Here is a 13,627-nt window from a genome sequence, read left to right on the forward strand (position 1 = left end):
CAGGCTGCTCCACCAATCCAGCCCAAGCTGAGGCTCTATCGCCTTCCTCTCCACCAATGAGACACCTCTGCAACGTCAGCCCACTGCACCCTGCCTCAGCCCAGCTGCTGCAGGAACCCCCCACTGGCCGAATCAGACTCTCACAAATTACCAACCCCACCCACTCACCCGCGTCCCCCCCCCCCCCCCCCCCACACCCCCATCCTTGCACCGGGTGATGTGAAGACCCACTCCCTCAACGAGAAGGAATAATATGGCACAAAAGACCATTCACCTCATTGCACCTGTACCAGCACTAAGGGGCACTTATGAAATCAGTCCCATACCATTGCCTGTTTTCTCCTCAACACTGCAAGTATATTCCCCTTTAGTGTTTGTATCTGTTCTTCTTTTGAAAGTTATTATTGAATCTGCTTCCAACAATCTCACAAAGTCCACTTCACCACTTGCTGTGTAAACGATTTTCAAACACCCTTTTTCTTCTATCAATGAATTTACTTGGTTACCAACCCTCCTGCCAATTCTCCTTCCCCGACATCTAACATGTCTTCCTAATGCTCCTTGCCTGTTTTTTCACCACATTTTTACTCCATGCTACCCCCAGAACAGGTACATTCCAGGATTGCTGAGGTCTTGGTATTATTTCTATGATCAAGGTGACTGGAAACAGGAGGGACCTTGTGTAGACAGTGTGGAAGAGTACTTAAAAAAAGAAATTAGGAAGGCAGAGTCCATGAAAGATCACTGGAAGACAAGATTAAGAAGAATCCCAAGGCATTTTAAAAGTATATCTGGAGCAAGAGAGCAGCTAATGAAAGAGTAGGTCACCTTAGGAACCAAAGAAGCAATGCGTGTGTGGAGCTGGGCAAGGTCTCAAATGAATACTCCTTGTCTGTATTCATTAGGTGCAAGACATGGTAAATGGAGAGTTCAGGCAGAGGGGCAATGATATTCTTGAACCTTCTAGCATTAAGGAGGAGGAGGTGTGCGATGTCTTGGAGAACAAAGTGGACAAATCCCCAGGGCCTGATGAGATGTATCCAGGCTGCAACGTGAGGCATGGGAAGAGACTGCTGGGACCCTGACAGATATTTTCACATTTAGCTGGCCACGGGTGAGGCATCAGATGATGTGAGGACAGCAAATAGGGTATCTTTATTTGAGAAGGGATAAACCAGTTAGCTACAAACCAGTGAGTTTTACATTGTAGTTAAGGAAATTATTAGAAAAAATTCTAAGGGACAGGATGAACTTGCACTTAGAAAGACAGGGATTGATCAGGGATAGTCAGCATGGCTCGGTCAGTGGGAAATCCTGCCTCACTAATTTAATCGAATTTTTTGAAGATGTAACTAAGTATATTGACAAGTGCAGAGTGATAGATGTGTCTACATGGACTTCAGTATGGCCTTTGACAAGAGCCCAAATAATAGGCTGATCCAAAAGGTTAGAGCCCATGGGATCCAAGGCAAGCTGGCAAATTTTATCCACAATTGGCTTTGTAATAACCTGTTTGTGAAGAAGGTGGTGAAGAAGGCACATGGGATGTTTGCTTTCATTAGCCATGGCATGGAAGATAAGACCAGAGACATCATGTTATGACTTTACAAAGTATTGATAAGGCTACACTTGGAGAACTGTGTCATTCTGACTGCCACACTGCAGGAAGGATGAACGTGCTGGAAAGGGCACAGAGGTGGTTCCCCAGGATGTTGCCTGGACTGGAGCAGTTCAGGCAAGGAGAGATGAGGCAGTCTGGCTTTGTTTTATTACGACGGGGACAGATAGGGTTGATACTAAGAATCTTTTTGATAAGGTGGAGGTGTCTAAAACAAGAGGGCAAGAGGGTAAGAAATGAATTACTTTAAGCATGATGTTTGTTTTCTATCAATGGTTTTCATCACAAAGCTTCAAAGGAATCAAGGGCTGCCACACAATTTGCTGAATCAAAAAGCCAGTGGTTGAAATAATGCAAAGATCCCCTGCAAACTTCACTTCCTCATTGGTCAGGGATCACCTCGTCCCACCACTGGATAGGTTTTCTGAATAATCAGCCATTATGTGCTTATGTGGCAGAGGGTAAATCAGTGACTCGGGTAGTGAGGTGACATGTCCAGGAATCTGAGACGATCTGTGGGTCAGTGAGAATGTGCATCTACTTGAAACAAAAGGTGCAGCCAAGGAGCTTCCAACCCCCAAGAAATAATTAAGCTTTAAACTGTCCAAAGGCAATGCATCCTTCTGCCTTCAGTAACACTGGAATACTCAGCTGCAGACAAATCACACTATTAACTTTCCAATAAAAGACACAAACATAATTCAGGCAGAATCAAACATCCTTGAAGCCCTGTCTCCTTTAAAGATTTGAAGGTCATTTGGAACCACAAGAGCCAATGCTGGCAGAGAACCCCAGCATTTAGCAATCCCTCCAGTGGTCCCTGCTCTCCACAGCCATTCTGCAGCCTCTGACCCCATCCTTCTCCACATAACCTTGCTGTAGTAACTGAGGCCGTGATGCAAAATGGACCACAAGTTCACGTCTTTACTGAGACAGCATACTTCCCCTTTTGTGCCTTGGTTCATCTGCTGCTGAAACCCTCATCTACTCCTTTGTTACTTCAATTATTTCTCTTGCCCACACCTTCCTACATCCACCCTTCATAAACACTGGTATCCACAACTCTACCGTATCCCATTCACCTTTCTGCCCTCCCTCACTGATCCATACTGGCTTCCACCTTGAAACAGTTTTACAACTATCATCTTTGTTTTCAAACCTGTCCAGACCTGAGCACTCCTTATCTCTGCAGTGGCCCCTAGCCCTACAACCCGTATACATACCCTGCTCCAGATCTGCTGAGGCTCTGAGCTCTGAAATTCCTTCCGTTACCTTCTGTCTCATCACCTTGCTCTCTTCTCTTAGGCCTCCCTTTAGAGTCTAATTTGACCAGTCTCCTGCCTTGATCTCTCTTAATGTGGCTAGGTCTCAAGTTGATATTGGCAATGTTCCTGTGAAGTGCCTTGGTAAAACGTTTTATAAAGTTGCTTATATTCTCTTTGAAACTGCTCGAGCTGTATTGCCCAGTTGTACCCAGGTGTGAAGCAAATTACGTCACAGATTTTTAATTTGCGCATGGATTGTGCAGCTACCAATTACTAGCCTTGCTGCAATCCTATCATCCAACACTGCAGTCATCTCCCAGGACAAGGCAAAAGCTCTCCACACTGCTTTTCTATATAGTTATGTCTTATTGGACTAAACAATGCATCACCTTTGCATCTGGAACGGTTGTGACTCCAACACTGGGGGCTTCAACACACATTGAAGAAGAAAGTTGGAGCCTCCCTTGGGCCTTCTGCAAATGGCAGAGGACAGAGACTTCATCAAAGTGAACAAAGGACAGACAATTGTTACTTTACCTCCAATGAAATGTCATCTCTTGTTGGCAGGTTCTGACTGACTGCTGCCAGGGATGCTTGCTCGATCTCCCGGATACACTTGTTGATGTTGTCAATCGAACAGTCACATTCTCGCTGGCCTGGAGCCTTGTCCCTTCAAAGTGAAGCAGGTTTGAACAACAGCAGTTCACGTGCACATGAAACCATTCACTGGTTTCTAACAAGTATCTTCCACATCAGGCAAGCCTGCCAAGTTTGTCAACGACAAACCAAATAATATTTGGTTTAATGCTATCCAAAAATGTTGCTGAGGGACTACAGAAGAGTTGTCAAAAATATTCATGAATAATTGCAGAAATACGAAACCTACATAATCTTGAACTGTCACGTATATGATCTAGGGGAATAGAAGCTTCATCTGGCCCATCACAATACATAATCAATATATTCCAGCTCTCTTTGGTTATTTGGTTTGTCATTGACAAACTTGGCATACTGGATTGCAGAATTACCGTTTTATTCATTCATCAGATGTGCTCATTGTACTTCAGCTTATGGTGTTCAGGTGAGCAGCTGCCTTGAAGCATTAGACATTTATCGGACAATTGACTGGTTTGCTTGAACACTTTAGAGGATAGTTGAGAGTCAACCATGAACTGTGGGTCACAAATTGTGCTTCGTGCTGTGGGTCATGAACTGTCAGAAAGGGGAAAATGAACAGATTTCCTTTTCTATAGTGTTAGAGAACCAGATAGGTTCACACTCACTGTTTACTGACATTACTTCTTGAAACTTCAGGTTAATTAATAAACTGAAGTTGGATTCTCCTTTGCTACAGTGGGATTGTCTCAGGATCACTAGTTCAGTCATCAGTCCGGTCATGCAGATGAGATACTGAACATCAGTGCTGCAGCTGTACTTTTAACCCCAACTTGGAACTTCGTGGACACCCAGTTTGTCCCTGGACCTGGCGCTGTCTGGTGGGTGATCCCGGGGTTTAATGATAAAAGCTGAAAAACCCGACCCTGACCTGCGCACTCCTCTATCCGCAGGGGCCTTGGAGGCAGTGATTGACCATGCTCCTTAATTTTGAGCATCAAACGTAATGGCTGCTGGAAGTTGTTCCTTGGCCCAGGGGTCCCAGCAACCAAAGGGAGGTGTGTGGGAGCAGAGCCAGGCATAGTTTGTGGGCAGGATGCTCCCTCACCATAGTCCTGCACAGAAACCCACCCCTCGCATCTCTCCACCATCAGCCCAACCATCGTTCTCCCCCACCTGCTTCTGGAACCCATTCCCAATGTTTCGCACATACTCTTCCTCCTAATCTCTCTTCCCCCTCCTCAACACTGCATTCCAAACCCTCCCCCCGATGAGTTCCCAATCTCCAATGGGATGGGTCTTGCCATTAGGCAACGGTGTAACGAGGATCTCCATCATCCCGGGATCCAGGATCCCCACCTGCTGACACACGTTCCTGCTCCCTCCTCATCACTGCAGAAGTATTGGAGCAACAGCTCCATTGTATGGGGAATCAACAAGGACTGCTTGATTGGCAAGCAAGAGGTAAAGACCGATGGGCTTACAGTTGCAGCATAGCGCACTCGATCGCCAACTCATCACAAACTTGAGCATCTTCTGTCAAGGGTTAAGAAAAGTAAATGCAATTTTCATTTGCAAAGATAAAACTGTGAATGTAAAGTCAGAGCCAAGGCTCACCTGATGGATGTTATGAGGCTCTTAATGGAGTCTGACACAGTGCGAGAGTGTCCTGCCAGGATGGACCAGGTTGGGGGGTCCTTTGGGTTGATCGCAAGTGACCGGGCACTTTTGATGAGAGAGGATGAGCTGTCCAGCATGGATCGAGCAGCGGAAAGAATTGGTTCCTGTGCCTGGGCACCCTGCAGAAGGAAGTATAAATCTGCATGAATACACTTAAGATATGTGAGGGGCTGGTGTGCCTCATGAGCCTAACTGAGTTTTTCGAGGCAGTGACAAAACAAATAGATGAAGGTAGAGTGGTGGATTTGGTGTATATGGACTTTAGTAAAGTGTTTGACAAGGTTCCCTATGGTAGACTCATCCAGAAAGTCATGAGGCATGGGATCCATGGAGACTTGGCTGCGTGGCTTCAGAATTGGCTTGCCCACAGAAGGCAGAGGGTGATAGGCATACTGGTGTCCCACAGGGATCTGTTCTGGGGCCCCTACTCTGTGATTTTTATAAATGACTTGGATGAAGAAGTGGAGAGATGGGTTAGTAAGTTTGCGGATGACACAAAGGTTGGAGGGGTCATGGAAGGTTGTCGTATGTTACAACAGGATATAAACAGGATGCAGAGTTGGGTGTAGAAGTGGCAGATGGAGTTCAATCCAGAAAAGTGTGAAGTGATATACTTTGGAAGAATGAACATGAAGATGGTGTACAAGGTTAGTGGTAGGATTCTGAACAATGTGGAGGAACAGAGGGATCTTGGGGTCCTAGTCCATAGATCCCTCAAGGTTGCCGCTCAAGTTGATAGGGTGATTAAGAAGGCGTCTGGTATGCTGGCCTTCGTTAGCTGGGGGATTGAATTCAAGAGCAGCGAGGTAATGTTGCAGCTCTACAAAACTCTGGTTGGCCCACACTTGGGAGGGAATAACCCCACCCCTTCTCCCCCCCCCCCCCCACTCCTTTGTCTTCCCTTATTCTTGTGACTCCCTTCCCCAGCCTCGAGACCTGCCCATCTCCTCTCCCTTCATCCTTTATTCCATGGTCCACTGCCCTCTCCTATAAGATTCCTTCTTCTTCAGCCCTTTTTGCCTCTTCTACCTATTACCTCTCAGTTTATTACATCTTCTCCCCCTTCCCACCCACCTACCTTCCCCCTCTCACCTGGACTCGCCTATCACCTGAACTCACCTATTCCCTGCCTGCGTGTACTCCTCCCCCTCCCCCCACCTTCTTATTTTGGCTTCTGCCCTCTTCCTTTTGAGTCCTGATGAAGGGTCTCGGCCCGAAACATCAACTATTTATTTCCCTCCATGAATGCTGCCTGACTTGCTGAGTTCCTCCAGCACTTTTTGTGTATTACTCCAGATCCCAGCATCTGCAGAATTTCTTGTCTCTTGCAAGGACGTTGGATCCTTTCCATTTTGTACAGATTTGAGGTGGTCAAAAGGGATAATCCAGCAAAATATAGGCTGGTGAGCCTTACATCACTGGTAGGGAACCTATTGGAGAAGATTCTTAGGGATAGGACGTACTCATTTTTGGAAAAGCATGGACTTATTGGGGCTAGACAGCATGGCTTTGTACAGGGCAAGTCCTGTCTTACTAACTTTGTTGAGATTTTTGAGGAGGTGTCAAAGATGATTGATGATGGTAGGGCAGTCAATGTTGTCCACACGGACTTCGGAAAACATTCAACAAGATGCCTCACAGTAGGCTGATCCAGAAGATTAAGACACATGGGATCCATGGTGACTTGGTAGGTTGGATGCAAAACTGGCCTGGCCATAGAAGACAGAGGGTAGTGGTGGAGGGGTGTCATTCTGAATGGAGGTCTGTAACCAGCGAGTTCAGCAAGGATCAATGCTGGGACCTCTGTTGCTTTGTGATGCATATAAATGATTTAGAAGAAAACATAGGTGGGCTAATTTGTAGGTCTGCAGATGACATAAGAATTAGTGGAATTGTGGACAGTGAGGAAGGTTGCGAAGGATAAAGATCAGTTGGAAATACGGGCAGAGAAATGGCAGATGGCGTTTAATCAGGACAAATGTGAGGTTGTACTTTGGGAAGTCAAATGCAAGGGGAAAGTATACAGTAAATGGTAGGGCCCTTTGGAGCATTAATGTACAGAGGGATCTTGGGGTGTAGATCCATAGCTCCCCGAAGGTGGGAACACAAGTAGACAGGGTGGTTAAGGCAGCACACGGCATACTTGCCTTTATTCGCTGGGGCATTGACTATAAAATGCTGTTCCTCCAGCAGTTGTTTGTTAGCCAGGTTAGAGGGCCAGATTAGAGTGTGGTGTGGAGATGGTACTCGTACATTGCATCCAAATACAAGCAAATCTTTCATGCTTCTTCAGTCACTGAGTCAGGCTGGCTCAAAGGCTCTCGTGTGGTCCACTCCTGAGCAAATGATCCACTCAATATTTCACATCCTATTATAAACACAGGCTGCAAGATGCTATCTGAGCCACCTTCTCCCAGCTCCTGGCAATCAATAGCTCTTGTCAGACTAATCCTCTGCCTGTTGCATAAACACTGCACTCCCCAGCAACGAGCCAATAACACTCATCATATGGATACAGCTCATCCCACTGTACAGCAGGACTTGTGCTCTGCTCTGGAGGATGTGCCCGCTCTGCCAGCAGTGGCTGTGGGGGCAGATACATTAGGGACATTTAAGAGACTCTTAGACACATGAATGATAGAGAAATGGACGGCTACGTGGGAGGGAAGGGTTAGATAGATATGTCAGCACAACATCGTGGGCCGAAGGGCCTGTACTGTGCTGTAATGTTCTATGTTTTATGTACTCTCACTGTTCCAGTGGGTAAATTCAAACCTTAGACACAAGACCACAGTGAGGGCTGATCTGGGTTCCCATGAGAAAAGGTGAAGGCAGCAAGTGTGGATTCATTCAAATGGAATTCAAATTTGTTTCGGAAAACATTATTTTTGTGTAAACTGTATGAAAAATTTGAGGCAAGGCACACAGTGTGCAAAGGATGGCGTGGGAGGTACAGGTGACTTTGGACAATGTTTTACCAGGGATTTTCCCACTTCACCAACCGACACCTATTGCTCCAATTAGTCTGCAACCACACAAAAGGTAGAAAGAACATCGAATGGACATTGATCATTGAGAACCCCTCTAGCACACTGCCCTCCCCTTCACCTACCTCTGCTCCTATCTGCGCTGGGATGCTGACAAACTCTGGGTTTGAGGCAAACGCCGTCAGATTTTCCACAGCCTCAATTAAAGGAGACGTGGCCAACCTGCACTTTTCACGATTTTCTTCAGAGAAGTCACCATCAAGGGCCTGGGGGGCAGGTGGAAACAAGGGTAACAGCACTCGGAGACACTGGGAAAGATTACTGTTCATCACAACCAAACAGATCTCATTTTATTGGCATTTTTACCGATATAGAACTCTGCAATAATACAAAGAACCAGAACTCCAGACCCAGCCAGATGCCTTGTGGTTTCATCCAGTGAGCCCCAACCATCACATGGGAAGTCCAAGTGACTCCTCTGGTAGTAATGTTCCACAGATGTGAGTACATTGCACGCCACAACAAGCAGAGCTTCAGGGCACCAGAAAACAGAAGATATATTTCAAGATCCTCAAATAATAAAGTGACATGCACTTTCTAGATTTGGTCACAGAAACACAAATATACCCACGCTAAAGTTTACATTTACATTGATGTGTTAAGGAACCATTTGCAATGGAATGAGATGAGCCTTGTTTCCAGCCGTACACTTACATGGATGAAAACCTGAACAGTTCCTGAACAGTACCTGAAATATGTAAAGGGACAGTACACAGGTAATGGCAAGACCCCTGACAGTGTTGATGTACAGAGGGATCTTGGGATCCAAATCCATAGCTCCCTGAAAATGGCTGCACAATTTGATAGGGTGGTAAAGAAGGCATATGGCATGCTTGCCTTTATCGGTTGAGGCATCGAGTTCAAGAGTTAGGAAGTTATGTTGCAGCTTTATAAAACTCTGGTTAGGTCACATCTGGAGTATTGCATTCAATTCTGGTTGCCCCATTGTAGGAAGGATGTGGAGGCTTTAGATTAGTTTAGTTTGGCATTTAATTACTAGTTTAATTAGTTTGGCACAACATTGTGGGCCAAAGGGACAGTTCCTGTGCTGTACTGTTCTATGTTCTATCTTAGTGGGCCTGTGGCCTCGACACCGGGCATTTGCAGTTCCAGTTACCTTGATTGTCTTCACGAGGTTGGCAGTGCTGTTGGCAACTTCCTTTGCAGACTGAACGAAGTGTCTCTTGGCTACAGGATTGGCGGTTTTAGAGGAAGCGATCCGACACGCGTTACACAGAGCAGAAGTATGCTTGGCCACGATGGTAGCAGCAGACAGCACCTGCACGGTAAGAGTCGTACGTTACACGGGCTGCAGCCTCAGACACAGTCCGTAATGTTAAAAATCCAGCAACGTGGAAGGCTGAGAGATCACCTTACCTGTGACGGACTACTTGCCGGATCCACCAGATTCTGACATGCCATCTGAATCGCCTGATTGGCCCTGGCAAATTGGATGGGATCCACTAGTCCCTGGTGCCCAGCCTGGCTGTTAGGATCAGATATGCCAACCAGGTAACCCGCCTGTAGAAAGAGAAGCTTAATAAACTTGAACAAGAACTGAACACAAGAAACTTGTCAGTATCTCAAATTTCAGTCACAGCTAAGACTTTTGTTAGAAATAAATATTAAAAGGCAAATCAGGTGTTCCGTGTTCCCCTTGCTTCCCAGCTCGCTCACACATGAATCCAAACTCTCCAAATCTTGTGGTTGGCTGATGCAGAAGATTAAGACACATGGGACTTGGTACATTGGATTCAAAACTGGTTGGCCAGAGAAGACAGACCGCAGTGGTGGAGGGGTGTGATTCGGGCTTGAGGTCTGTGACCAGTGGTGTTTCACAGGGATCAGTGTTGGGACCTCTGTTTTTATATATTATCTTATATATCAAATGATTTGGATGAAAATGTAGATGTGCTGATTAGTAAATTTGTAGATAACATGAAAATTAATGAGGAAGGTTGTCAAAGAGTACAGCAGGATAGGGATCAGTTGGACTTCTGTGCAGAGAAATGGCAGATTATCCAGACAAGTGTGAAACATAGAAACACAGAAAACCTACAGCACAATACATGCCCTTCGGCCCACAAAGTTGTGCCGAACATGTCCCTACCTTAGAAATTACTAGGCTTACCCATAGCCCTCTACTAAGCTCCATGTACCTATCCAAAAGTCTCTTAAAAGACCCTATCGTATCCGCCTCCACCACCGTTGCCGGAGGTGTCGCATTTTGCGAGGTCAAATACAAGAGGAAAGTAGACAGTAAATGGCAGGACAATTAGGAACATTGATGTACAGAGGGATCTGTTGGTGCAAGTCCACAGCTCCCAGAAAGTGGCAACACAGGTGAATAAGGTGTTAAAGAAAACTTGTCTTCACTGGTCGGGTGCACAAGTTGGGAAGTCACGTTGCACATTACAGGAAAGATGTGGAGACTTTGGAGAGGTGCAGAAGAGGTTCACCAGGACTTGGCCGGGATTGGAGAGTATCAGCTGTAAGGAGATGTTGGGCAAGTCTGGATTGTTATAAGAGATAGGGTCAGAGTCAGAGTCTCTTTCCCCAGGGTGGAAATGTTGCATACTCGAGGGATAGGTTTGAGGTGAGAGGGGAAAGTTTAAAGGAGATTATGAGGCAAGTTCTTTTAAACACAGTGATTGGTGGGTGCCTGGAACATGCTGCCAGGGGAGATGGTGCAAGCAGATACGATAGCAACGTTTAAGAGGTATTCAGACAGACATTCGAACAGGCAGGGAATGGAGGGATACGGACCATGTACAGGCAGATGGGAGTTGTTTAAATGGGCATCGTGGTCACTGCAGGCATGGTGGTCCTGTTCTTGTGCTGTACTCTCTTATGTCCTATGATATGGGGAAAAGCATTCTGCAGTCTACCCGATCTATACCCCTCATAATTTTATCTGACTTAATCATGTCCCCTCTTTAACCTCCTCTGTTCCAGGGATAACAGACCCAGCCTCTCCAGTCTCTCCTCATAACCGAAACACTCCATTCAGGCAACAACCTGGTGAATCTCCTCTGCACCCTCCACTATCAGTCTTTCCTATAGTGTGGTGATCAGAACTACATGCAGGACCCCAGCTGAGGTCTGACCAATGTTTTATAAAGTTGGAACATAACTTCCTTGTTCTTGTATTCAACGCCCTGACTAATGAAGGCCAGTATCCCTTCCTAAGCACATTATCCACCTGCGCTGCCAACTTCAAGGATCTTTGGATCTGCACGCCAAGGTTCCTCTGTTCCTCAATAGTCCCTACGACCCTACCATTCATGGTGTGCGCTGGTCTCATTACTACTCCTAGAATGCATCATCTCACATTATCAAGATTAAGCTCCATCTGCCATTTCTCAGCCCATTTGACCAAGACATCGATATCACCCTGTAGCCTAAGGCTCCACACTGTCACACTGTCAACAGCTCCAACAACCTTTGTGTTATCTGTGAACCTACTGATCAGGCCTCCTACATCCACATCCAAATTGTTCACACGTATTACCAACAGCAAGGGGCCCAGCACTGATCCCTGTGGAACACCACTAGTCACAGGCATCCAATTGCAGAAACAACTCTCTGCCACCACCCTCTGACTCCTATTGCCAGGTCAGTTTTGGATCCAATTTGCCAACTTGCCCTGGATCCCATGGGCCCGAACCTTTTGGACCAGTCTCCCACGTCAAAGGCTTTACAGTAAACCACATCTACTGCATTGCCCTCATCGATACATGCTGTGTCTTCTGAGGAGATACAGTAGTCAACGCCTTGAAACACTGATGCAGATCCAAAGCAACAAGCAAAATAATTTGTGTCAGTCTGGGATTCTTTATTTTCAAAAAGGGTCCTGTGGAAAAGAGAGTTTCAAATGTTCCCAGATCACTAAATGTTCCCAAGATAGGAAATAATAATTCCACGTCAGAGTGGCTGAGGAAGGTCATTAGCCCTGGTTATCCAGAATGCTTCTCAAATCTTGCCCTTTGCGTCATCTAATGGTTCCCAGGTTAATTCCATGATTTCTGTCACTTCTCCCGCCCCGACTCTCCTTGTTTTAGTTTTCACAGAACAATGGGCTAGGCCAGTCAACTCCTTGTCCCTCCTGTTTCATGGTTGATCAGTACCCTAAGTCAACACACAGGTCCTCTCCCCATATCCCTTCAAACATTTGGTTAATAAAAATGTATCAGTCTCACATCTGAAGTTAGCAACTGACCCGGCATGAACAGTCTTTTGCCTCTTTATCCTCTATGTGGAACTGTAACTCCTGAAAAGCTTCCAGTCCACACAACCATCCAACCATTGGATAGGCTCTCCCTCCATCTGCCCCATCAGTTTTCCCTTATTATCTTGGGAATTTACACCAATCAGCCCTGACTTCCAGGGAGTACAAGCTTGCTACCTGATTGGCTGAATGTTTCCAGTATTTTCTGTTTTTACCCTGGTTTGTGTAATCTCTTTGATGAAGGAAATCCCTCTCACAAAGTCGGGTCTGGGGCCTATTGATTCCAGGACCGTGGTGGTGAGTGGTGACTACATTTTCACCTGAGCTGCTGCTTCTGTCAGACCACACAACGCCTTCGAAGCAATCCCGACAGAGTCTCCAAACGCCGGAAGATCACCAGTCTTGGCTTTTTGAGAGATCCCTGCCATGGCTTCACCGAGGACCTGAGCAGTGGTGAGTGCCAAAGAGAAACAGGTGTCAGTGAAGGCTCACACTGCTGAACAGTTTGCTGGCTTTGATTGCACCAATACAGAAACCAACCTACCTTGGAGTTCTCCATCACACTTTCAATGCAGTCAAAGTAGGAAAGGTCACTGACTGGGTCGTTGGGGTTATCGAGCATGCCCTTCACCGTCTGCAAAACATTTCAGAAATGCCAGTGTAGTAAATAGTATCATCTTTTGCCTTCCTCACTAGAATTAATTACCTTCCAGGGGCTAGCCTGCACCTACACTTAGTGATGGAGGATTTAACACTTTGAGTTGGATGCACTTAGGATTATCTGGGATGCTGAGAGCACCATAGATAAGAGCTTCAGTGAAGTGGTTGCTGAAGTTGGGTGACCACCAGGAAAGGCAGAGAGGGTAGACAGATAGTGCAGAACTCTCCTGTGGCCATTCCCCTTGACAACAAATATACTGTTTTGAATACTGTTGAGGGGATGACCATTCAGGAGAAGACAGCAGTAGCCAGGTCTGTGGCACCAGGACTGGCCCTGAGGCTCAGTGAGGAAGGGTGAAGGCAGAAAGGACTGCAGTGATAGGGGACTTGACAGTTAGGCGGGCAGACAGGGGCTTCTGTGGCCATTAAAGGGACTCTAGGATGGTGTGTTCCCTCTCAGGTGCCAGGGTCAAAGCTGCCTCTGAGTGGACACTCAACATTCTCAAGGGGGAAG

General features: G+C 46.3%; 1 protein-coding gene across 3 annotated transcripts in view; it reads right to left on the reverse strand.

The window, feature by feature from the left end:
- The window catches only part of tln2b (talin 2b), a 246,086-nt gene that overhangs the window by 48,604 nt on the left and 183,855 nt on the right, over window positions 1-13,627 (reverse strand). For all 3 annotated transcript variants that reach the window (XM_052042407.1, XM_052042408.1, XM_052042409.1), the window contains exons 33-39: window positions 12,998-13,087; window positions 12,774-12,896; window positions 9,603-9,746; window positions 9,343-9,504; window positions 8,291-8,431; window positions 5,116-5,297; window positions 3,421-3,553 (exon numbers count right to left, since the gene is read on the reverse strand). In XM_052042407.1, coding sequence (XP_051898367.1) covers window positions 3,421-3,553; window positions 5,116-5,297; window positions 8,291-8,431; window positions 9,343-9,504; window positions 9,603-9,746; window positions 12,774-12,896; window positions 12,998-13,087 — 975 coding nt within the window. The remainder of the gene's footprint in view (window positions 1-3,420; window positions 3,554-5,115; window positions 5,298-8,290; window positions 8,432-9,342; window positions 9,505-9,602; window positions 9,747-12,773; window positions 12,897-12,997; window positions 13,088-13,627) is intronic.

The sequence above is a fragment of the Pristis pectinata genome, chromosome 32 (assembly GCF_009764475.1).
Source record: "Pristis pectinata isolate sPriPec2 chromosome 32, sPriPec2.1.pri, whole genome shotgun sequence".
Classification (NCBI taxonomy): Eukaryota; Metazoa; Chordata; class Chondrichthyes; order Rhinopristiformes; family Pristidae; genus Pristis; species Pristis pectinata.